Here is a 23,334-nt window from a genome sequence, read left to right on the forward strand (position 1 = left end):
CCACCTTATACTGTGTGCATAAGCCTACAGACTACAGCATCACAGACCCTAATTAATGTTCAAACCCCCTTGAACTGATATGTTGTTCTACATGAAACAGTACAAAACCGGCCCTCTCTGACCTGCAGGTCCACCAGTTCTACACACATGTCCTTACAAAGTAAAGTAAAACAGTCAATGTTTAAGAAAAAACTGTAGATGCCATGGCCCTTGCCCTATCCATTCCATCACTACAGACCAAGCCTGACCTACACATCACCTTCTCCTCTACACACGGTCTTCCTCCCCTCCCCTCCTGAGCCATCTTTAATATGTTTAGTTTGCACTAGCAAGAAAAAAGGACGCTGTCTTTTACTCTCAGTGATTAACATCTCGCTTGCATCTGACACTTAAAGGACGAGGAGTACGAAGGTGCTTGGGGTTAAATCCCAGATTCTGCCACTAATTCCTCAGAGCTCCTGAGACCGGAATGTGGACTATTATGCATGGACCAGAATGCTCATTGTTTTTCATATGCAGAGTCCCAATTCTCAGCCTAGTTCTGAAGAGTATGGAACAACTCCATTGTGGAAATAGAGGAGATACCAGGTACAGAACCACTTCAGATGTATTCATAAATTGTGAGGGTTCACCCAAATCACGGCCCCCCAAAGATACCACTTCACACAACTCAAATTCAGCCCACTTCAGGTGTTACTAAAAATCTGGAAACATCCACTTGGGAGAATTTTATGTTAAATTCCTTCTTCAGAACTACACAGTTTAGTACCCACTTATTACAAAACAAATACCTGGAATGTCTTTGGACAGCAATACATCTGATTCCATATGTCCTCTCTCTGATGGATCTGTGGTGGTAGCTCCACCCCTATCAGCAGTATTCTCTGCCAAGAATGATGAGCATACAGACAGGCCATGCGCATCAGTACACGGTTGTTGTAGGTCATACTCCTGATCGAGGTTTTCAGGGTGCATTGGCTCCGTCTTGCAGCTCTGATGTTGTTCATGTGCAGAGAGCACATGCTGCAGGGATGCGTTGTGCTGTAGACTCTGGTCCTCTTGAAATGCTGGATGTGTGCAGTGGTTTTGATGTGGACCCTCGCGATCAAACCACAACAGCTCTTGTTCATCAGGTTCCTTCTCATCTGGGAGCACTGGCTGTCTGCAGTTGTTTTGCTGTGTCCCATGCTCTTCGTGAATTGATGGCTGCATGAAGAAGTTCTGTTGTGGGTCCCAAATGTCTGCATACAATGGTTCCTTCTTCAAGTGTTCCTCTGGTTTGTGTTCATCTGGGATCACTAGTTGTATGTACTGGTCCTGCTGTGATTCCTGTTCATCATCAGTCACTGGCAGAAGACCAAGGCTTGGCTCACCTGGGATGACTGGAATATCGGGAGGCCACCTGGAGACAGTACAGTTCTGCTGTGGTTCACGGCCATCCAGAGACATGGGCTTGAGGAGCTGGCTCTGCTGTGGTTCACACCCGTATGGGGGTGTAGGTTGAAGGTATTGGTTCTGCTCCCTTGCCCTGACTGAAAGAGGGACCGGAGGGGACCTACTGAAAGAATATTCTCCAATTGTCACCGGACTGACCACCTCCAAAGACACACTACCATTGTCAAGGTGATATTGACCCCGTGCTATCCATATTTGCTCCATAAGCCCAGTGACCCTAGACGGTAAATCCTCTAGGGTATTCTGCAAGTTATCCAATTTGGCATCCAACTTCTCTAGCATAGATAAAAGGATCACATTGGGAAGGTTCCCAGATAGCGGCTCCAGCTGATGGTTCCTCTCAGCATTATTTTTGGATCTTGAAGCTGAAACATTACGGACAGGAGAAGATGGAAGTGTGACTCGTACGGGTTCAGGTGAACACTGTACTTTTCTTTTTTTTCCTGGAGCTGGTCTTCTCCCCATTCTGATATTCAAGTGCCTGTGAAAGGAAGAAGAGAGAACAGAAAAACACATCATCACATGATAATTAAGTCACAATACTCCATCCTGTCTTGCCAAGCCCCTGTGTTCTCAGTTTCAGCTTTAAGTAAACATATGATTCATTATTTGTAATGCTATATGCCACCCTTTTCAGATTACTAAAATCTAAATGTAAGGAAATGCATCCTTTTGCATGTTCACCACCACTTTTTGGAACTGATGCTGCTTGTTTTTTTTACTTTAAGAGTTCACTGAGGCCTGCTTACCATACCTCAGTGCCAGTGATTAACTCTATACAAAAGTATGTTTCTTTGGCTACCCCCCAATTGGCAAGCACTGCCTTACTTATAAGTCCCTAATATATGGTACCCAAGACATAAAAGGCAGAGTGTCCACACAGGACCGCAGCACTGTTTGTGCCAGACTGCGTGCACAAATCGTGAAAGACACTTCGGGGTGCCACTGAATACTTGAAAGGGCAGTGTCAGACTCTTTTAAAGCAGGGCTACAAAGTCATATGGCAGGGAGCAGTATATTTGTGAATGAAGCATATGTTTTTATATATCTTTCCAGCAACACTTCCAAATTGTCATTTTGCTGGGGAAAATTAGAAGCCCCATTAGCTAACACAGGGTTAAATGGTTTACCCTTAAACACGTCTAATTCCTGAAGGGAGCCACCTAACCAGGTAAAGTAAGGCATCAAATTAATGGTGAAATTAAATCCGATTGATGGTCAGATCAGATTTAATGTCACTATTAATTTTATGCAACTTTTAGAAAGTTGCTACCTTGCACTGCAGCTAGTATAGTGGCCTCAAAACGGCCATTTAAACTGGCCGCCTGGGGAGATGTGTGAATGACTCCCTTACCTGGGAACAAAGGCATTAGCCATGGAGCGAGGTGTGACCTCCTCCCCAGGAAGGGTGCAAAGGGTGTTAGCGTAAAAGTTGAGCTTCAGGCGAAGCACCTTTGAAGGGTTGCTGGGAACAACACTCCTGAGCAGTATGCCTTTTATTTCTGCAGACATTTAGGAGACAGGGCCAAGAGGGGGAGACCATGGTTAGAACCAGATTTGATATGGGCATGTAGCCCACCGGTAGCCACACCCAGAGGGTGGGTAACCTGCTCCTCAAAACCAAGGAAGGGTCATGCCATTTTGGAAGGGGAAAGAAGGGGCACTTCTGGGATAGCATGGTGCCACACATCACAGGAACTGCATCAACAGAGAGGAGGGGACCCAATAGCCCGTTGGCCAGTAATCGCGTGGTCCTCTAAAGGCATGTTTCTAAGATAAAATGGGCAACCCTGGCATCCTTACCCTTAGTTCACCACTGGAAAAGAAGAAAGGACAGGAGAAGGCTTATCCTGCTGGCTTTCGATTGTGCAAAGAGAAGCTGCACCGCTGAAAGGACTGCATCTGCTGCACTTTTGGCCTAGTGAGCTGGGAACCTGCCTGTGGCTCTTGACCTCTGGAAAACTTGATTTCCAAACTTCACCAACTCCAGTGACTCCAAGGATCAGGTGGCTGGTCCTTGAACTGACATCAGGGACACAAGAATTGAAAGGGCCCAAATAGACAAATTGGTAGCCTCTGTGGAAGTTTCCCTACTACCTGTCCCCGGGCGCACCAACAAAGGAATCAGAGATAGAACAAAGACTGCTAGACCCAGGAGAGCTATCAGTGACCAGATTTGTTGGATTACAAGGGGACAAGCCCCCGCCAAAGGTTTTGCCTCCAACTGCGGTGTATTGCCCCAGTAGTACAGTGTAGGAAAGTACCATCTTGCCTGGCATGTTACCCCCATTTTTCAGTGTATATATGTTGTTTTAGTTGTATGTGTCACTGGGACCCTGGTAACCCAGGGCCCCAGTGCTCATAAGTGTGCCTGAATGTGTTACCTGTGTAGTGACTAACTGTCTCACTGAGGCTCTGCTAATCAGAACCTCAGTGGTTATGCTCTCTCATTTCTTTCCAAATTGTCACTGACAGGCTAGTGACCATTTTTACCAATTTACATTGGCTTACTGGAACACCCTTATAATTCCCTAGTATATGGTACTGAGGTACCCAGGGTATTGGGGTTCCAGGAGATCCCTATGGGCTGCAGCATTTCTTTTGCCACCCATAGGGAGCTCTGACAATTCTTACACAGGCCTGCCACTGCAGCCTGAGTGAAATAACGTCCACGTTATTTCACAGCCATTTTACACTGCACTTAAGTAACTTATAAGTCACCTATATGTCTAACCTTTACCTGGTAAAGGTTAGGTGCAAAGTTACTTAGTGTGAGGGCACCCTGGCACTAGCCAAGGTGCCCCCACATTGTTCAGAGCCAATTCACTGAACTTTGTGAGTGCGGGGACACCATTACACGCGTGCACTACATATAGGTCACTACCTATATGTAGCTTCACCATGGTAACTCCGAATATGGCCATGTAACATGTCTATGATCATGGAATTGCCCCCTCTATGCCATCCTGGCATTGTTGGTACAATTCCATGATCCCAGTGGTCTGTAGCACAGACCCTGGTACTGCCAGACTGCCCTTCCTGGGGTTTCACTGCAGCTGCTGCTGCTGCCAACCCCTCAGACAGGCAGCTGCCCTCCTGGGGTCCAGCCAGGCCTGGCCCAGGATGGCAGAACAAAGAACTTCCTCTGAGAGAGGGTGTGACACCCTCTCCCTTTGGAAAATGGTGTGAAGGCAGGGGAGGAGTAGCCTCCCCCAGCCTCTGGAAATGCTTTGTTGGGCACAGATGTGCCCAATTCTGCATAAGCCAGTCTACACCGGTTCAGGGACCCCTTAGCCCCTGCTCTGGCACGAAACTGGACAAAGGAAAGGGGAGTGACCACTCCCCTGACCTGCACCTCCCCTGGGAGGTGTCCAGAGCTCCTCCAGTGTGCTCCAGACCTCTGCCATCTTGGAAACAGAGGTGCTGCTGGCACACTGGACTGCTCTGAGTGGCCAGTGCCACCAGGTGACGTCAGAGACTCCTGCTGATAGGCTCCTTCAGGTGTTAGTAGCCTTTCCTCTCTCCTAGGTAGCCAAACCCTCTTTTCTGGCTATTTAGGGTCTCTGTCTCTGGGGAAACTTTAGATAACGAATGCATGAGCTCAGCCGAGTTCCTCTGCATCTCCCTCTTCACCTTCTGATAAGGAAACGACCGCTGACCGCGCTGGAAGCCTGCAAACCTGCAACATAGTAGCAAAGACGACTACTGCAACTCTGTAACGCTGATCCTGCCGCCTTCTCGACTGTTTTCCTGCTTGTGCATGCTGTGGGGGTAGCCTGCCTCCTCTCTGCACCAGAAGCTCCGAAGAAATCTCCCGTGGGTCGACGGAATCTTCCCCCTGCAACCGCAGGCACCAAAAAGCTGCATTACCGGTCCCTTGGGTCTCCTCTCAGCACGACGAGCGAGGTCCCTCGAATCCAGCGACTCTGTCCAAGTGACCCCCACAGTCCAGTGACTCTTCAGGCCAAGTTTGGTGGAGGTAAGTCCTTGCCTCACCTCGCTGGGCTGCATTGCTGGGAACCGCGACTTTGCAGCTACTCCGGCCCCTGTGCACTTCCGGCGGAAATCCTTTGTGCACAGCCAAGCCTGGGTCCACGGCACTCTAACCTGCATTGCACGACTTTCTAAGTTGGTCTCCGGCGACGTGGGACTCCTTTGTGCAACTTCGGCGAGCACCGTTTCACGCATCCTCGTAGTGCCTGTTTCTGGCACTTCACTGGGTGCTACCTGCTTCAGTGAGGGCTCTATGTCTTGCTCGACGTCCCCTCTCTCTTCAGGTCCAATTTGCGACCTCCTGGTCCCTCCTGGGCCCCAGCAGCGTCCAAAATCGCCAAACGCACGATTTGCGTGTAGCAAGGCTTGTTGGCGTCCTTCCGGCGGGAAAACACTTCTCTCCAAGGCGAGAGGGATCCGTCCACCAAAGGGGAAGTCTCTAGCCCTTTTCGTTCCTGCAGAAACCTCAGCTTCTTCTGTCCAGTCGAAGCTTCTTTGCACCCGCAGCTGGCATTTCCTGGGCATCTGCCCATCTCCGACGTGCTTGTGACTTTTGGACTTGGTCCCCTTGTTCCACAGGTACCCTAGATTGGAAATCCACAGTTGTTGCATTGCTGGTTTGTGTCTTTCCTGCATTATTCCTCTAACACGACTATTTTGTCCTTAGGGGAACTTTAGTGCACTTTGCACTCACTTTTCAGGGTCTTGGGGAGGGTTATTTTTCTAACTCTCACTATTTTCTAATAGTCCCAGCGACCCTCTACAAGGTCACATAGGTTTGGGGTCCATTCGTGGTTCGCATTCCACTTTTGGAGTATATGGTTTGTGTTGCCCCTATCCCTATGTTTCCCCATTGCATCCTATTGTAACTATACATTGTTTGCACTGTTTTCTAAGACTATACTGCATATTTTTGCTATTGTGTATATATATCTTGTGTATATTTCCTATCCTCTCACTGAGGGTACACTCTAAGATACTTTGGCATATTGTCATAAAAATAAAGTACCTTTATTTTTAGTATAACTGTGTATTGTGTTTTCTTATGATATTGTGCATATGACACTAAGTGGTACTGTAGTAGCTTCACACGTCTCCTAGTTCAGCCTAAGCTGCTCTGCTAAGCTACCATTATCTATCGGCCTAAGCTGCTAGACACCCTATACACTAATAAGGGATAACTGGGCCTGGTGCAAGGTGCAAGTACCCCTTGGTACTCACTACAAGCCAGTCCAGCCTCCTACATACAGCAGCACCTGTGCAACTACTGCAAAAGAAAGGACTTCGAGGGACGTTGATCAACGTGACCAGGTTTGCCCCCACATTACCCATGGACTGAAGAACCACAGAGACACCCCAACTGACCGGACCACAAATTGAGCATCTTTGTGAGCATCTTTGCCTGTATCTAGCATCAGGAATACTCGGTTGTTTCCTATGGCGGTCGTGTTCAAAGTTGGAAACTTGCTTTAAAAATTGCCCTGGAGGGCAGCCAACTCTGCAAAGTATCCTTTCTGGCCCTCTGGTGCTCGTCCCTGTCGGATTTGGTCACCCAAGCCGGGCCAGAACACTCTAAGTTATCCAGACCTCCCAAAAGTTTTCCTACTTTATGTTTGCCAATGCTTGTTTGTGGTTGCACTTAAAAGTATTTAAACATTCTAAAATCTGTAACTCCAGAACATTCTGGACGATTTTAATGATCAAAGACTCCAAAAATTAATAAAAATACACTCTATTGTTATAAATTGTTGCTGTGTCTGTTGGTGTGTGATTTTCTTATTTCGCTATATAACATGTGGTTAAATGCTTTACACTTAGTTTGTTTACTGTGCCTTACTGCTCCCTGCCACAGCTGCCCAGGGTTGAACTAGAGGTGAAGTAAACAAAACTTTTCTTTCCCAAAGCTCCCTGGGAGTGTACTTCACAATACGGCTACCTAGCCCTATTACATAGTATACTCAGATCCTCACACTGAATTAATGCTCTACATTATTTGTGTGCAGAACTCACTGTACCAGTCCTGTTTACCTCCCACCAACCTCCCACCCCAGCTCTAGGAGCTCTCTCAGCAATAGTTCAACTACCAGCTTAAAACACTGGTCACTACAACAAAATAACTAGCACATGTCAAGAGCTGGGAAGGATCCACGCTCCTCAAGTTCAGACTGGAGGGCCCACCCTACTTGAGGTCAGGCTGAAGAAATCCACCCTACTCAAGTTCAGGCTGGAGCATCCACCCTACTCAAGGTCAGGCTGGAGGCATCCACCCTACTTGAGGTCAGGCTGGAGGCATCCACCCTACTCGAGGTCAGGCTGGAGGCATCCACCCTACTCGAGGTCAGGCTGGAGGGATCCACCCTGCTCGAGGCACTGCTGGGTAAGTATCAGAGCTGGTATGTATGAAAGATGAAGTTTGCAGAAAACACTTGAATGTAAAAGAAAATCAAGAACCAAACACAAAAGTATTAGTTTTGGTTAAATTATCTGTCAAATCATTTAGTTTGTTACACTCTTCCAGTTGATCTTACTCACAAGACCTATCAAACAGTACATTAACCTTCTTATGTCTTTGTCCCTTCACCTACGGAAAGAATGTGCAACTTTTTGTTGGACAAATCAGAAGAATAGAGGCCGAAACATGAAGCAAGAATAAATTGCTGCTTTGCACCACAAATAGAGTAAATATGTTTGGTCAGTTGATCGTTCAGCCCTACTCGTACCCGTTGCCAGGTGTCAATATTGTGATCTGTAAGAAGTATTAACAATGAACGAGAAATATCTCAGCTGTGTAGTTTCTGTCAAAGCTTAACTCAAGCACCTTATTGAATACAGCCAAATAGTCTTTAAAGCATGTATACAGTTTGTCATCCTTAATGAGTTTTGTGTATTTACTTTGCAGCACTGCAAAAGTCAATATATTGTCAGTGGCGGGGTACGTCATTGCAAAAATGGGAGAAATCCAAGTGGCTTTAACCATTCTTTAGGTTCATACAATTTTAGTAAAGATTTGAGCATCACTACCAAGACGGGCTACGAGGCCATAGTTTTTCATCTCTTTTTGATCTTCCTTTTTAAATATCGATCTATCAAAGGGTCACACCAAGAATCTAGAATAAGTTCTGAAGAGAAAGTATTTTTGAGGAACATAATTAAACTTTTGTCTAAAACCTTGGGGCAAGCTTGAAACCGATCTACCGGACGGCTAGTAAGGGCAGGAGCCGTTCTGACTTCAGCAGTATCTATGTGCGCATGTGCAAGAGTTTCTACATCCTCTGCATGTACATGTGAAGGGAAATTAACATCTAAACAATGCGAATTGAAAACCTTTGCCAATCAGTTTACCCAAGTACGTGGTTTTACATGAAAGGTTTTTATAGTTTAAATATTTCAATCTCTAGTATTTACTGTCCCCTAAAGCCTTTTCTTGTTTCTTTGCTGTATAATGATGAAGAGTTCCAGCCATTTACATTCATTCCAGACGGAGTCTAACGACTTCCAAGATGGGCAGATTATATACTTTCCTTCTTACGTTCTACTTCGTTTTTACATTGATGCTTTGATTGTGGTTTCTTTAGAATGTTAACATGTTTTAAAAGGGTTTTGGTAATTTCATCTAATAAGTGATGATTGTATCAAAGTTTAATGAGAGTGTGAAGATCATACAGTACATTCAGAGGCTCAGGAATCAAAAATCAGGCCTATGGTTCTCTCCAAGGAGTACACCAATTAATTTTTCTTACAAACTGGAAAAATAAGGTAACTGTGATAGTTAAAGCTCAACAAGGTTAACTATTTGTTAGGCCCCTTCAGTTTTTTATTAGACACAATGGCCCTCATTATGACCCTAGCGGTCATACCCCGACCCGACATCTCCGCTCCGCCGACCTTGCCCTCACAACCGTCCCACTCGTCCGCAGAACTACAACCAGCGGTAGATCATTCTCTCACCTCACCGCAAAAACGTGGAACACTCTTCCTATCCACCTGCGCCAGACCACAGACCTCCTTACCTTCAGGAAACTTCTCAAGACCTGGCTGTTCGAGGAGTAGCAGCACCTCCGCCCCCTTCTCCCCCACCCTCCTCAGCACCTTGAGACCCTTACGGGTGAGTAGTGTAATTCCTGATTGCTTGATTGATTGATTGTGGTCCTAGGATTGCCAGGCCCGCAGTGGTGGTCAGACCTCCACGCTCGTGCCAGTCCGGCAGTCACATTACAACCGTGGCAGAGCCGCCGCGGTCGGACCACTGACACCACTAGGTTGCCACCGGTGTACACTTGCCAAGTCGAATTAGCAGCTGAAAACTGCAAACACAGACTGCAGTGGCAGGTCTGAGCCATGTTTACAGGGCAACCAAAGTGGGTGGCACAACCAGTGCTGCAGGCCCACTAGTAGCATTTGATTTACAGGCCCTGGGCACCTCTAGTGCACTTCACTAGGGACTTATTAGTACCAAATCCACAGTACAACTTATATGGGGAGCACATGCACTTTACCACTGATTAGCAGTGGTACAGTGCGCAGAGACAATAAACCAGCAAAAACAGAGTCCAGTACACCATAAAACCAGGTCAGAAGGCAAAAAGACAGAGGAGACCGCCAAAAAGCTGCCAGGTCAAACACATGTCCCTCCAGCTGAGAGCAGGGGGAACTACTCAACCCCTAGGGAGTCCTCCTCACTAAGGCAGAAGAACATGGACAGACTATCATTGTTGGCGTGTTCTGTGCCAGGGCGGTGTTCCACCGTAAAGTCCATCCCCTGTAGGGAAATGGACCACCTCAGCAGTTTTGGGTTCTCACCCCTTATCTGCATTATCCATCTGAGGGGTCTGTGGACCTGTGGTCGGTCTGAACGCGGAAGTGAAACCCAAACAAGTAGGATCCTAGCTTCTTCAATGTCCAGACCACAGCTTCCCTTTCAATTGCACACCACTTCTGTTCCCTGGGGAGTAGTCTCCTGCTAAGGAAGACTACAGGCTGGTCTAGGGAGTGAAAGTACTGCTCCCACACCATGCTCAGAAGCATCTGTCTGTACCACAAACTTCTTGGAGACGTTAGAGGCTGGAGGACGGGCGCTGTTCACATGGCATCCTTCAGGTTGTCAAATGGGGTCTGGTACGCCTCAGTCCAGATCACCTGTCTAGGCTGCTGCTTAGAAGTCAGTTCTGTCAAGGGGGCAGGACTGGTGCCATATTCCTTGACAAACCTCCTGTAGTACCCGGTGAGGCTTAAGAAGGCTCTCACCTCTATCTGGTTCTTGGGGGGTGTCAAAGCCCGAATGGCATCAATTTTGAGTTGTAGGGGTGCCACCCGGACACCTTCTACCTGGTGTCCTAAGAACACCACCGACCCCTGCCCTATCTGGCGCTAACTGGCCTTGATAGTGAGGCCTGCAGCCTGCAGCGCCTTCAACACTTCCCAGAGGTGGTGCAGGTGGCCCTCCCAACTGGAGCTGAAAACAGCAATGTCGTCAAGGTAGGCGGCACTGAAGTTTTCAAGCCCAGCCAGGACCTGATTGGCTGTCCTCTGAAAGGGCATGACCCAGAACTGGAAGTGCCCCTCTGTTGTTGAGAATGCTGACCTCTCCTTGGCCCCCTCGGTTAAGGCAATCTGCCAGTACCCAGACGTTAAATCAAATGTGCTGAGGAACTTGGCTGCCCCCAACCGATCTATGAGCTCATCAGCTCTGGGGAAGGGGTGGGCGTCTGTTTTGGTGACAGCATTGAGCACCCGGTAGTCCACACAGAACCGAAGTTCTGGTGTGGCACCAGGTGCAGCAGGCTTGGGTACTAAGACCAATGGGCTAGACCAAGGGCTGCTAGAGCGCTCAATCACCCCTAAGTTCATCATCTTCCTTGATGCTGGCCTTCACTCTATCAGCCAACCTGTAAACTTTGTTTTTCACAGGCAGGCTGTCCCCAGTGTCCACATCATACAAGCATAGAAGGATGACACCAGGAGTGAGTGTGAATACAGTGGCAAAGTGTTTCAGTAACTGGCGACACTCACTCTGCTGTTCTAGAGTCAGAGAAGGGGAGAGGACTACGCCTTCTACTGACCCATCTTGCTCCTTGGCAGACAGGAGGTCAGGGAGAGGTTCACTATCCTCTTCTGCCCCATCATCTGTAGGCAGAAGCATGGTTAACTTGGACTTCTCAAAGTGAGGTTTGAGGCGGTTCACATGTAGAACCCTCAAGGGGTTCCTAGGAGCCTGCAAGTCCACCAAGTAGGTGACGTCACTCTTGCACTCCTTCACCTCAAATGGCCCTGAACACCTGTCCTGCAGAGCACAAGGCTCTACGGGGGCCCTGACCCACACTTTTTGGCCAGGCTGAAACTCAACCAGAGTGGTATTCTGGTCGTACCAGTGTTTCATGTCCTCCTGGCTTGCCTCACGGTTCTCTTGGGAGAGCTTCCTGAAGCGGGCGGTCTGGTTTCAGAAGGCTAGTATGTAACTAAATACATCCTGGGGTGGCTTCCTAGGAGCTTGCTTCCAGCCCTCTTTCACCAGATTCAGAGGTCCTTTGACCGGGTGCCCATACAACAGTTCAAAGGGTCTAAAGCCAACCCCCTTCTTTGGTACATCCTGGTAGGCAAAGAAAAGGCATGGTAAGAGGAAGTCCCACTTACGCCTCATGGAGTCTTACAGACCCCCAATCATGCCTTTCAGGGTGCGTTTGAATCTTTCAACCAACCTGTTACTTTGGGGGCGTTAAGGAGCGGTGAATTTGTAGTTCACTCCACATTCCTTTCACATGATCTTTATGTTCATGGACATAAAGTTGGTACCCCGGTCAGATACCACCTCCTTGGGGAAACTCACTCAGGTAAAGATCCCCATCAGTGCCTTGGCCACAACAGGACCTGTCACTGTTCTCGGAGGGATAGGTTCCGGGTACTGGGTACCATGGTCCACCAAGACCAGGATGAACCTGTTGCCTAGGGCTGTCTTGGGGTCCAGAGGCCCCACTATGTCAAAGCAAAAGGGGTGCTCACAACAGGAAATGGTTGGAGGGGGCTTACATTTCCCTCCACTTTTGCCACTCGCTTGGCAAGTCTGGCAGGATCCACAGAACGCATCTCAATGTTTTCACATTTGAGGCCAATGAAAGTGGGTAACAAGCCTGGCAAAGGTCTTGCCTTGCCCCAAATGTACTGCCAAAGGCATATCATGAGCCAAACCCAGTAGGAAGGCTCTGAAGCGCTTGGGTACCACCAGCACACGGGCTGCCCAAGTTCAGCAATTTTAGGATGGCTATACAGACGATCATTCTCCCTGTATATCAGGTGATCCTTGGGCTCAGTACCAGGGTCCTGGTCTTTGGCCTGCTGCCTAAGACCCATGAGAGTAGGGCACACCTTCTGCTCTGTGCAGAACTCCTCCCTAATGGGACCGCGCGCTTGCTGCCAGTGGGTCAGGTCAGCTAGTCTCCCAGTTCAGCCACTTGCTCCCCTGTAGGTGCTGGGGCTCCCCCCTCGAGGTCAGCCTCCTCCCAGACCATGGGACCTTCTGGGGTGGGTTTCCCACGCCCCTTGCCCTTTCTCTTGGTGGTCACCTGGGGCACTGTTTCAGGCTCCAGGTCTGTCTGATCACCCTGACTGGCTGCCATAGACCGAGTGGTCAGGCATGCCCACTCTGGCAACCCCAACATCCCCAAGTGCAACCTGAGCTCCACCTCCTTGCAGGTGGAAGCCTCCAGGCCGTTGCCTAGCAGACAGTCAACTGGCATGGTAGGACTCACAGCCACCCTCAAGGAACCTGAGATCCTGCCCCACTCAAAGGGAACCTGCGCCACCTTACATTGGCGCTCCGACTTGTCCACTGCAACAACTTGGTGGAATACACCAGGAACCATGTGCTCTTCAGACACCAGGTGACACTGGACCATGGTCACATTGGCTCCAGTGTCTCTGAGATCTTCTACACTCTGCCCAATGATGGTCACCCACTGCCTGTATTTCTTAGTGTTATCAGGCATTAGGTTTGTCTGGACCATCTCGCCGTCCCTTGTGGGATCCCCACACAACCTGGGACACCTCCTCTCCAAGCACTACACTGGTCAACCCCTTGGTCTGCCCACCGCTGGGTGGTGGTGTCCACTTGGGACATTTGGGATCTCTCTTCATGTGACGCTCCTGGTCATAAGCAAAGCGCTGCCTCTGCAGGCTTTCCTGAAGAGGCCCATGGTTTCTTATCTCCTTGGGGGTGAGATTTCCTACCCGGGTTAGTAGATTGGGGCCCTTTGGGAAACTCCTTTTGTTTACCTTGTTCCCCCCTACTCTGTTGCTGGGAACCCTGCCCACCTTTTTCAGAATCTTCCCCATATACCTTTTTGTGGACTCTGATACTCACACAGCAGTCCGCCTCCATAGCAAGCTTCCTGGGGTCAGTCCGCTTAATATCAGTCAAGTGCTGGCGCAGCTCTGCAAAACACAGACTAGACAAATGCTCCCACGCAATTAAGTTGTTCAGCCCCTGAAAATCTGTCACATTACTGCCCTTCTTTCAACCATCCAGTGCTCTGCAAAACAAATCTACACATTCTAACCAGGTCTGGGATTCAGTTTCAGTTTTCTTACTCTGCCTAAACTGATCCCTGTACTTGTCAGGAGTGAGACCATACCGAGTGAGAAGGGCCTCCTTCATGTCAGCGTAGGTGAGGTTGTACCCCCTTACCAAAAGCTAGCAAACCACCTCTGAATGTAATCTCCCTTCTTGTATTCTCTCACTACGTTTTTAGGAATGTGCACAATTCTGTCTGACTGCACTGATGAACTGATGCCACCATCCTGGCTGGACCTGCTCCTCACACCCAGCTCTTTCACTCTGAGCTCATGGTCCAAAAGCATCTTTCTTTCCTCTATGGTTCACTGCTCCCTCTGAGCCTCCATGTTTAATCTCTCCAACTCAATCTGGTGCCTCCTGGCTTCTCTGCTGTCCTCCAACTCCTCTGGAGTCAGGCCTTTTGATCCACCAATGCTGCTTGGCACAGGGGGTACCTCCCCCCCTGGCAGCTCCTGCACCCTCAGTACATCTTAACTAGAATTTGTGTCAGAAAAATCTCCATTTGGATCCTCAGACTGTCCACTGGCAGCTCTGGTGGCTGCCCATGCCATCAGCGTCTTTTGTGGCCCCTACTTTTTGGTGAGGCCTCTGACCTGAACTTTGAGGTTTTTACAAACTGCTTTCAGCTCTTCTACAGTATAGGTTTCCAACCTATCCTCCTCAAAAATCAAATCCTGGGATGGAACTGAAGATGCTCTTGATTGAGACATAATGTAGTTGGGGTTCACTTGAACTCAACATCAAAAACAGATCAAAGAAATAAATTTGAAAACCCAAAAATCTGTATGCGGCACATAGTGGTCTGCGATATGGTGGTAGTGTACACCAATCACTGTAAGCCAAGTGCAAGTCCTATCCTCACCCCTGACAGCCAATGTTAGAAATGGGGTCGGTTTTCACCCTGTAGGGACCCTTATTCTAGTCAGGATAAGGGAGATACCTGCGAGTCAGAGATATAAGGCCCTGTTCAAGCCCTGGCCTTGGGTGCTGTGTGTAACAGTTGCACCCACTGTAGGTAAGTGTAGGAGGCTGGCCTGGCTTGTAGTGGGTACCAGAGGTACTTACACCTTGTGCCAGGTCCAGTTATCCCTTATTAGTGTAAAAGAGGTGTTTCTAGCAGCTTAGACTGATAGAAGGTAGCTATGGCAAAGCAGCTTAGACTGAACTAGGAGACATGCAAAGCTCCTACTATCCCACTGGTGTCATATGCACAATATCATAAGCAAACACAATACACAGAGTTACTAAAAATAAAGGTACTTTATTTTTATGACAATATGCCACAAGTATCTCAGTGAGTACCCTCAGTAAGAAGGTAAGTAATATACACAAGTTATATGTACACAAACCCAAATCAGGTAAGTAAGAGCATGAAAAGTAATGCAAACAGTGTAGAATTACAATAGGTTGCAATAGGAGAACATAGGTATAGGGGCAACACAAACCATATACTCCAAAAGTGGAATGCGAACCACGAATGGACCCCAGACCTATGTGAGTTTGTAGAGGGTCGCTGGGACTGTAAGAAAACAGTGAGGGTTAGAAAAATTCCCCACCCCAAGACCCTGAAAAGTAGGAGTAAAGTGCACCTACTACCCCCAGAGAGCACAACAGTTGTGATAGGGGGATTCTGCAGGAAGAACAAACATCAGCAGTGCAACAACAGTGGATTTCTGGACCTAAGTACCTGTAAGATAAGGAGACCAAGTCCAATAGTCGTGACAGTGTCGAGAGTGGGCAGGAGCCCAGGAAATGCCAGCTGAGGGTGCAAGGAAGCTGCCACCTGTTGGAAGAAGCTTGGAGTTCTGCAAGAAAAAAGAGGTCTAGGAACTTCTCCTTTGGAGGGTGCATGCCCCACGTAGCGATGAGGCTTGCAGAGGTGTTCCCACTCAGAAAGACCTAAAAAAAGCCTTGCTAGCTGCAAGGGTTGCAGTAGAGGTTTTTGTGTGCTGCTGTTGCCCAGGAGGGACCATGATGTCGCCAATGGATTTCCGGACCTGAGGACCTGCAAGGCAAGGGGACCAAGTCCAATAGTCACGACAGTGTCCGGGAGGGCAGGAGCCCAGGAAACTCTGGATGAAGGTGCAAGGAAGCTGCCTCTGGTTGGAAGAAGCTTGGAGTTCTGCAAGAAAGAAGAGGACTAGGGACTTCTCCTTAGGAAGACTGATGTCCCACGTCGCGATGAAGCTTGCAGAAGTGTTCCTATGCAGAAAGACCGCAAACAAACCTTGCTAGCCGCAAGGGTCGCCGTAGAGGTTTTTGTGTGCTGCTGAGGACCAGGAAGGACCAGGATGCCGCCTTTTGGAGGAGGAGAGAGAGGGGGCGCACAGCAACTCAGAGAGCCCTCACAGAAGCAGGCAGCACTAGTAGAAGTACCCCAACAGGCATTTGGAAGAAGAGTGAACCAGAGTCCATGCGAAGTTACAAAAGGGAGTCCCACGACGTCGGAGGACAACTCAGAAGGTTGTGCACTGCAGGACGGAGTGCTGGGGACCCAGGCTAGGCTGTGCACAAAGGAAATCCTGGAAGAGTGAACAGGAGCCGGAGCAGCTGCAAATCACGCAGTACACAGCTTTGCAGTCTAGCTTGGGGAGGCAAGGACTTACCTCCACCAAACTTGGACTGAAGAGTCACTGGACTGTGGGAGTCACTTGGACAGAGTTGCTGTGTTCCAGGGACCACGCTCGTCAGTATGAGAGGGGACCCAGAGGACCGGTGATGCAGTCTTTTGGTGCCTGCGTTAGCAGGGGGAAGATTCCGTCGACCCACGGGAGATTCCTTCAGAGCTTCTGGGGCAGGGTGAAGGCAGGCTACGCCCAGAGCATGCACCACCAGGAAACAGTAGAGAAAGCTGGCAGGATGAGGTGCTATAATGTTGCTGGTAGTCGTCTTGCTACTTTGTTGCGGTTTTGCAGGCGTCCTGGAGCAGTTAGCGGTCGATCCTTGGTAGAAGGTGAAGAGGGAGATGCAGAGGAACTCTGATGAGCTCTTGCATTCGTTATCTGAAGAATTCCCCAAAGCAGAGACCCTAAATAGCCAATAAAGGAGGTTTGGCTACCAAGGAAGGAGGATTGGCTACCAAGAGAGGTAAGGGCCTATCAGAAGGAGCCTCTGACGTCACCTGCTGGCACTGGCCACTCAGAGCAGTCCAGTGTGCCCCCAACACTTCTGTTTCCAAAATGGCAGAGGTCTGGGACACACTGGAGGAGCTCTGGGCACCTCCCCTGGGAGGTACTGGTCAGGGGAGTGGTCACTCCCCTTTCCTTTGTCCAGTTTCGTGCCAGAGCAGGGCTGGGGGATCCTTGAACCGGTGTAGACTGGCTTATGCAGAGATGGGCAGCATCTGTGCCCAACAAAGCATTTCCAGAGGCTGGGGGAGGCTACTCCTCCCCAGCCCTCACACCTATTTCCAAAGGGAGAGGGTGTAGCACCCTCTCTCACAGGAAATCCTTTGTTCTGCCTTCCTGGGCCTGGGCTGCCTGGACCCCAGGAGGGCAGAAACCTGTCTGAGGGGTTGGCAACAGCTGCAGTGGAGACCCCGGAAAGGCAGTTTGGCAGTACCAGGGTTCTGTGCTAGAGACCCGGGGGATCATGGAATTGTCCCCCCAATACCAGAATGGTATTGGGGTGACAATTCCATGATCTTAGACATGTTACATGGCCATGTTCGGAGTTACCATTGTGACACTATACATAGGTAGTGACCTATGTATAGTGCACACGTGTAATGGTGTCCCCGCACTCACAAAGTCTGGGGAATTTGCCCTGAACGATGTGGGGGCACCTTGGCTAGTGCCAGGGTGCCCACACACTAAGTAACTTGGCACCCAACCTTCACCAGGTGAAGATTAGACCTAAAGGTGACTTATAAGTTACTTATGTGCAGTGGTAAATGGCTGCGAAATAACATGGACGTTATTTCAGGCAGGCTGCAGTGGCAGGCCTGTGTAAGAATTGTCAGAGCTTCCTATGGGTGGCAAAAGAAATGCTGCAGCCCATAGGGATCTCCTGGAACCCCAATACCCTGGGTACCTCAGTACCATATACAAGGGAATTATATGGGTGTACCAGTATGCCAATGTGAATTGGTAAATTTAGTCACTAGCCTGTTAGTGACAAATTTGTAAAGCAGAGATAGCATAACCACTGAGGTTCTGGTTAGCAGAGCCTCAGTGAGACAGTTAGGCATCACACAGGGAACACATACAGGGCACATACTTATGAGCACTGGGGCCCTGCCTGGCAGGGTCCCAGTGCCACATAGACTAAAACAACATATATACAGTGAAATATGGGGGTAACATGCCAGACAAGATGGTACTTTCTTACACAACCCCCCCCCCCCCAAACAAAGGACAATAAGACTAGCCATGACCTGATGAGTCTTCATTGTCTAAGTGGAAATATCTGGAGAGTCCATCTGCATTGGAGTGGGTACTCCCAGGTCTATGTTCCACTGTATAGTCAATTTCCTGTAGAGATATGGACCACCTCAACAATTTAGGGTTTTCACCTTACATTTGTTTTAGCCAAAGTAGAGGTTTGTGGTCTGTCTGAACAATAAAGTGAGTGCCAAACAGGTAGGGCCTCAACTTTTTCAGTGACCAGACCACAGCAAAGGTCTGCCTCTGTATGGCAGACCAACGCTTTTCTCTAGGGGTCAACCTTCTGCTGATAAAAGCAACTGGTTGATCCTGGCCCTCAGAATTCAGTTGTGATAAGACTGCCCCTACCCCTAATTCAGATGCATCAGTTTGAACAATGAATTTCTTGGAGTAACATGGGCTTTTTAGGACAGGTGCAGAGCACATGGCCTGTTTGAGCTCCTCAAAAGCTTTCTGACAGCTAGCTGTCCATAATACCTTTTTAGGCATTTTCTTACTTGTGAGATCATTAAGAGGGGCGCTATGGAGCCATAGTTTTTAATGAACCTCCTGTAATACACTGTGAGGCCTAAGAAGGCCCTCACCTGGGTATGAGTTGTAGGGGAACCCAATCCATGATTGTCTGGATTTTCCCCTGTAGTGGTGCAATCTGTTCTCTACCTACCAGGTGTCCCAGATAAACCACCTTACCCTGCCCTATCTGGCACTTTGAGGCCTTGATAGTGAGGCCTGCCTTTTGCAGGGCCTCCAAAACTTTCCAAAGGTGGACCAGGTGCTCATCCCAGGTTGAGCTAAAGACAGCAATATCATCAAGATATGCTGCACTGAAAGCCTCCAACCCTTGCAGGACTGTGTTCACCAACCTCTGAAAAGTGGCAGGTGCATTTTTCAAACCAAAGGGAATCACTGTAAATTGGTAGTGCCCTCCAATACTTGAAAATGCAGTCTTAGGTTTATCCTCTTCTGCCAATTTGATCTGTCAATATCCTGCAATCAAATCAAAAGTGCTAAGATACTTGGCAGATGCCAGTGTATTAATGATCTCATCTGCCCTGGGTATAGGGTGAGTATCAGTTTTTGTTACCTGATTGAGACCACTGTAGTCTACAGAAAATCTCATCTCCCTTTTTCCATCTTTTGTGTGAGGCTTTGGTACAAGCACTGTAGTGTAGCCATTTTTAATGTAGCTTTCTGCGCGTTTGCTTAAAGTATTAGGCCTCTGTGCACTTTGCCCTAGATGCATTTTATTTAGCCTCGCACTGTTATTTTACAATAACCAGTTTCACGGTCTTGTTTTATTTCCTTCTATCACACTGTTTAGCTTACTTTAGCACTGAAGTTCTCAAACAATACATTCTTGCTTGCTCTGTGCTTCAGTCAAGGGTACAGTCTGGTACATTGCCGATAGACGTGGTAGAAGTTTAGGGTCATATGTATGAACACATTTTCCCATAGACAAAGAATGGGCAAAACTGCTTGCTACATCTGGCCCTAAGTCTTTAGGGTTCGTAGAAAGTGCACATTCTTACGTAGGGACGTTTCTTAGAACACCGGCGTGTTAGTTATAAAAACACTTCCTAGTCCTGGTACACGTAAGAGGGAGATTCCGACCAGGAACCCACAACTAGATGCTGACTGCCCTGTTGCAGATGCTGATCCCAATCACAGGCCTTTGCTCAGGTATGAGGGTCGATGTCCTCCCGGGGGAACCTGAAAGGCAGGCTTAGAGCTTAACATGCTGTGCTTAAAATGGAACTTAGAGAGAGAATGTAATCTAGTTGCACTATTATAGCATTATTCTTATGTTTCACTCTCCTCGTTACTATTTCAATCCTACTGTGTTGTATGGTTCTGGTTATTGCGGCTCACGCCTTGTTATCTAAAATGCAGTAGTTTTATTAAACCAATCTTTAAAACTTAAACTGCCTTTGTCATTTATATATGAGACCACACTGTGTATGAGAGAACTGGTTGGGACCTGAGTGACCACGACTTCCCTGGGAAGCACTAAGATGTCATGCGCTCGGCTGCCCAATTGTCTCTTCCCTTTGGGAGAGATAAGGCACTGCTAGTTAGCCAGAGCTCAACCTGGATTTGGGGTGACAAAGGTCCTTCGCCATGGGTTAGACTTAGTCCCCCACACTGTGAACGATCTTGCCGCCCAAAAATCCAGTAGTCTCATTAGGATAATGAGAGCCTACGCGACATGGTGCCGCCAACGAATGGTCTGGCTCTAATTTTCGGGTCCACCAGTCTCTCTCGGTCTCATATATTATAATGATCCCTCAGTTCCTTTAATGGAGACGTCCGTGGCACTGAGGACTTCCACCACCGCGATATAGGTAACCCTAATTATAGCGGATGGTTGTTCAAGCTTCAGCCTTAAAAGGAAAGACCCCGTCTTGGTGTGCCTTCTCTGAACCATCGTTGTTTTTCTAATGGCGAATCCCCAGGTAATACAAATAGCTCTTAATATGAGACAGCCGCTCACAGCACATTTGCTTGCACATGGTCTTACGATCCAGGGTGGTCCAGTCACGTTTGTGGTGGCCGCCCACGCAGCCTATAGGACAGAACTTTTCTACTCCTGGGTCACATTTCCAGCAGCTGATGGGAATACAAATACATTTCACACATATACGGTTGCGAACGCGCCTGGCCAGTACAGGGCGTACGCATACCTAGAGATACCTCTATCTTATCAAGAACATAATAATTGGCTTGATGGCATGCTACCCCATACAATATTGCCAGTAAGGTTAGGTCCACTAAGTAATGATGGTCCGACCTGGCCTTTATTGGCCACATATACACCACATCCTGCGGTTGCAAATATGCCGGTGGCTGAAGTTCGTCGTTTATATACGGACTTAACGGCTACATATAGACGTTTAGTACAATTTGTGATGCAGACACTAAATACAAACCCAGCGCATGCTGCTCCAGCACAATCACATGCAGTTACACCAGGTATAAACCCGGTGACTGTACACTCTATCATGGGTAAAGTTCCAGCAAAACGGGAGGAACTCAATTTTGGCTGGCACAGAAAATTAATACGCTGGAGGCGGTATTTCCCCATACGGGACCTCAGGACAGACCTAGAATATTAGCTATGTGTTTACCATTTGGCATGGTTCCCACAGTGGAACATTGTAATACATTAGGCACGGTGTTTGCCGCGCTCTATACATCGGCACACAGTACACCGACCTTGGCCAACCTACCGGAAGTGCTTAAACAAATTCAGGATGAATACGGGGCTGCCCCAGCCTTAGATTTAGGAATGCAACTGATGGGCAACTTTGCCACGGTTTCTTCAATAATACTAAGTAATCTTAAAAGGGAGGCAGTTGCACTTGCAGTGCGTATGCGTCTTCGTGACGTCCCGCAACTAGATCAAGAGCGGGAATTGCCAAAAATAACAGCGGAAACATATTCCAGTATCGGTCGATATAGCTTAGGGGCTAGACGGCAAAAAACACAGTTTCAAGGAAAAATTAGTAAAGACAATGCTAAACAGCAACCTGAGGGTAATAAGAAGCGCTGGGAGAAAAAACAACAGGCACCTAAAAAAGAAAGGGGAGAATCTCCACGTACGGAGACCCCACAGAATAGGTATAATCTCAGAAATAGAGATAACCTGAAAACGCCTGATAGATATCAATTCACTGATACACGGCAATCTCGTTCCTTTCAGGACTCATTGGAAAAGAGAAATGAGAGAGGTGGGCGGTCAGAGCGGAGAACAGAGTACGTGAAACCAAGACAGGAATCGCAACGCTCTTCGGAGGTTTCTGTCAAGAAGGAAGAGAAACCGATACAACAAAAACAACAGTTTAAAAAGAAAAAGGTGGCGGCAGTCTCACTTAGACATGCCACACAGGAAGAGAGTTCTCTTGAAGAACAAGACATGGGCACTAGCACTACTAGACAGCGCGGCAGAGGTCACAATAGTTCGCCGGAATCTTCTAGAGCATCTGGAGGTGAAAGCAACTGATGACTTCATACAAATTGAAACAGCAGATATGCGTGTCTCTGAACCCGATAGGGTGTATACAATGACTTTACAATTGGAAGGAGACATTGAACGCACGATACACGCAATATTTTGGGATTGTCTAGTCAAGATATATGACATTTTGCAGGCTGAACAGGAATGGCCGCCTGACTTTGTCCGCACCTGCCCAGTTGGGGAGAAGGTTATTAAACCTTCGTTCTCACCACGTGTTACAGGGGAACTTGCAGAGTCCTATTGCATCAAATGGGCTCTAGCACGAGCACCTGCCTTATATAGAAATCACGTAGGGTGGGATAGGGATTCTCCATATCATGTAATTCCGATTAAAGGCGAACCTCAGCCACAACCGCAGTATCCCATAAAACATGAAGCAAGGGCACCGGTGAGAGAAATACTTACACAACTGGAATACCAGGGGGTAATTGAACCCTGTGTCTCACCGATGAATAATCCCTAAACCGGACCTTCGATATAGAATAGTGTTAGACTACAGACATCTGAACGGATGTACACGTACATACGCTATACAAAATTCACATAGCGCCGCGCTGATGAATAACATTGTGCAGAAAAAATATAAAACGACTTTAGACATCTCGAATGGATTCTTCTGCCAGAATATAGCACCCGAAAGCAGGGATATCACAAGCTTTAGCGCATTAGGCTCCCAGAAAAAATTCTGTTGTTTGCCTCAGGGGTATAAGAATAGCCCGGGACTGTTTGCGGCTCGTGTGACGGCAATTTTACACGAGTTGGACCCTGAAGCATTGTCATATGTAGATGATATATATCTCACAGATGACGAGTTACTACAACATTTGACACGGGTAGCCCGCATTGTTGTGGGGTTTGCCAAAATTGGCTACAAATTTAACTGCAAAAAATCTAAAATTGCCTTCCTCAGCGGCATATTC

At 48.1% G+C, this 23,334-nt stretch overlaps 1 protein-coding gene across 1 annotated transcript in view; it reads right to left on the reverse strand.

Annotated features, from left to right (window-relative positions):
* The window catches only part of LOC138288404 (zinc finger protein 572-like), a 48,658-nt gene that overhangs the window by 12,142 nt on the left and 13,182 nt on the right, over positions 1–23,334 (reverse strand). Inside the window, exon 2 of the mRNA XM_069229963.1 lies at positions 792–1,936. Within this exon, the coding sequence (XP_069086064.1) occupies positions 792–1,936 (1,145 nt within the window). The remainder of the gene's footprint in view (positions 1–791; positions 1,937–23,334) is intronic.

The sequence above is a fragment of the Pleurodeles waltl genome, chromosome 4_1, assembly GCF_031143425.1.
Source record: "Pleurodeles waltl isolate 20211129_DDA chromosome 4_1, aPleWal1.hap1.20221129, whole genome shotgun sequence".
Classification (NCBI taxonomy): Eukaryota; Metazoa; Chordata; class Amphibia; order Caudata; family Salamandridae; genus Pleurodeles; species Pleurodeles waltl.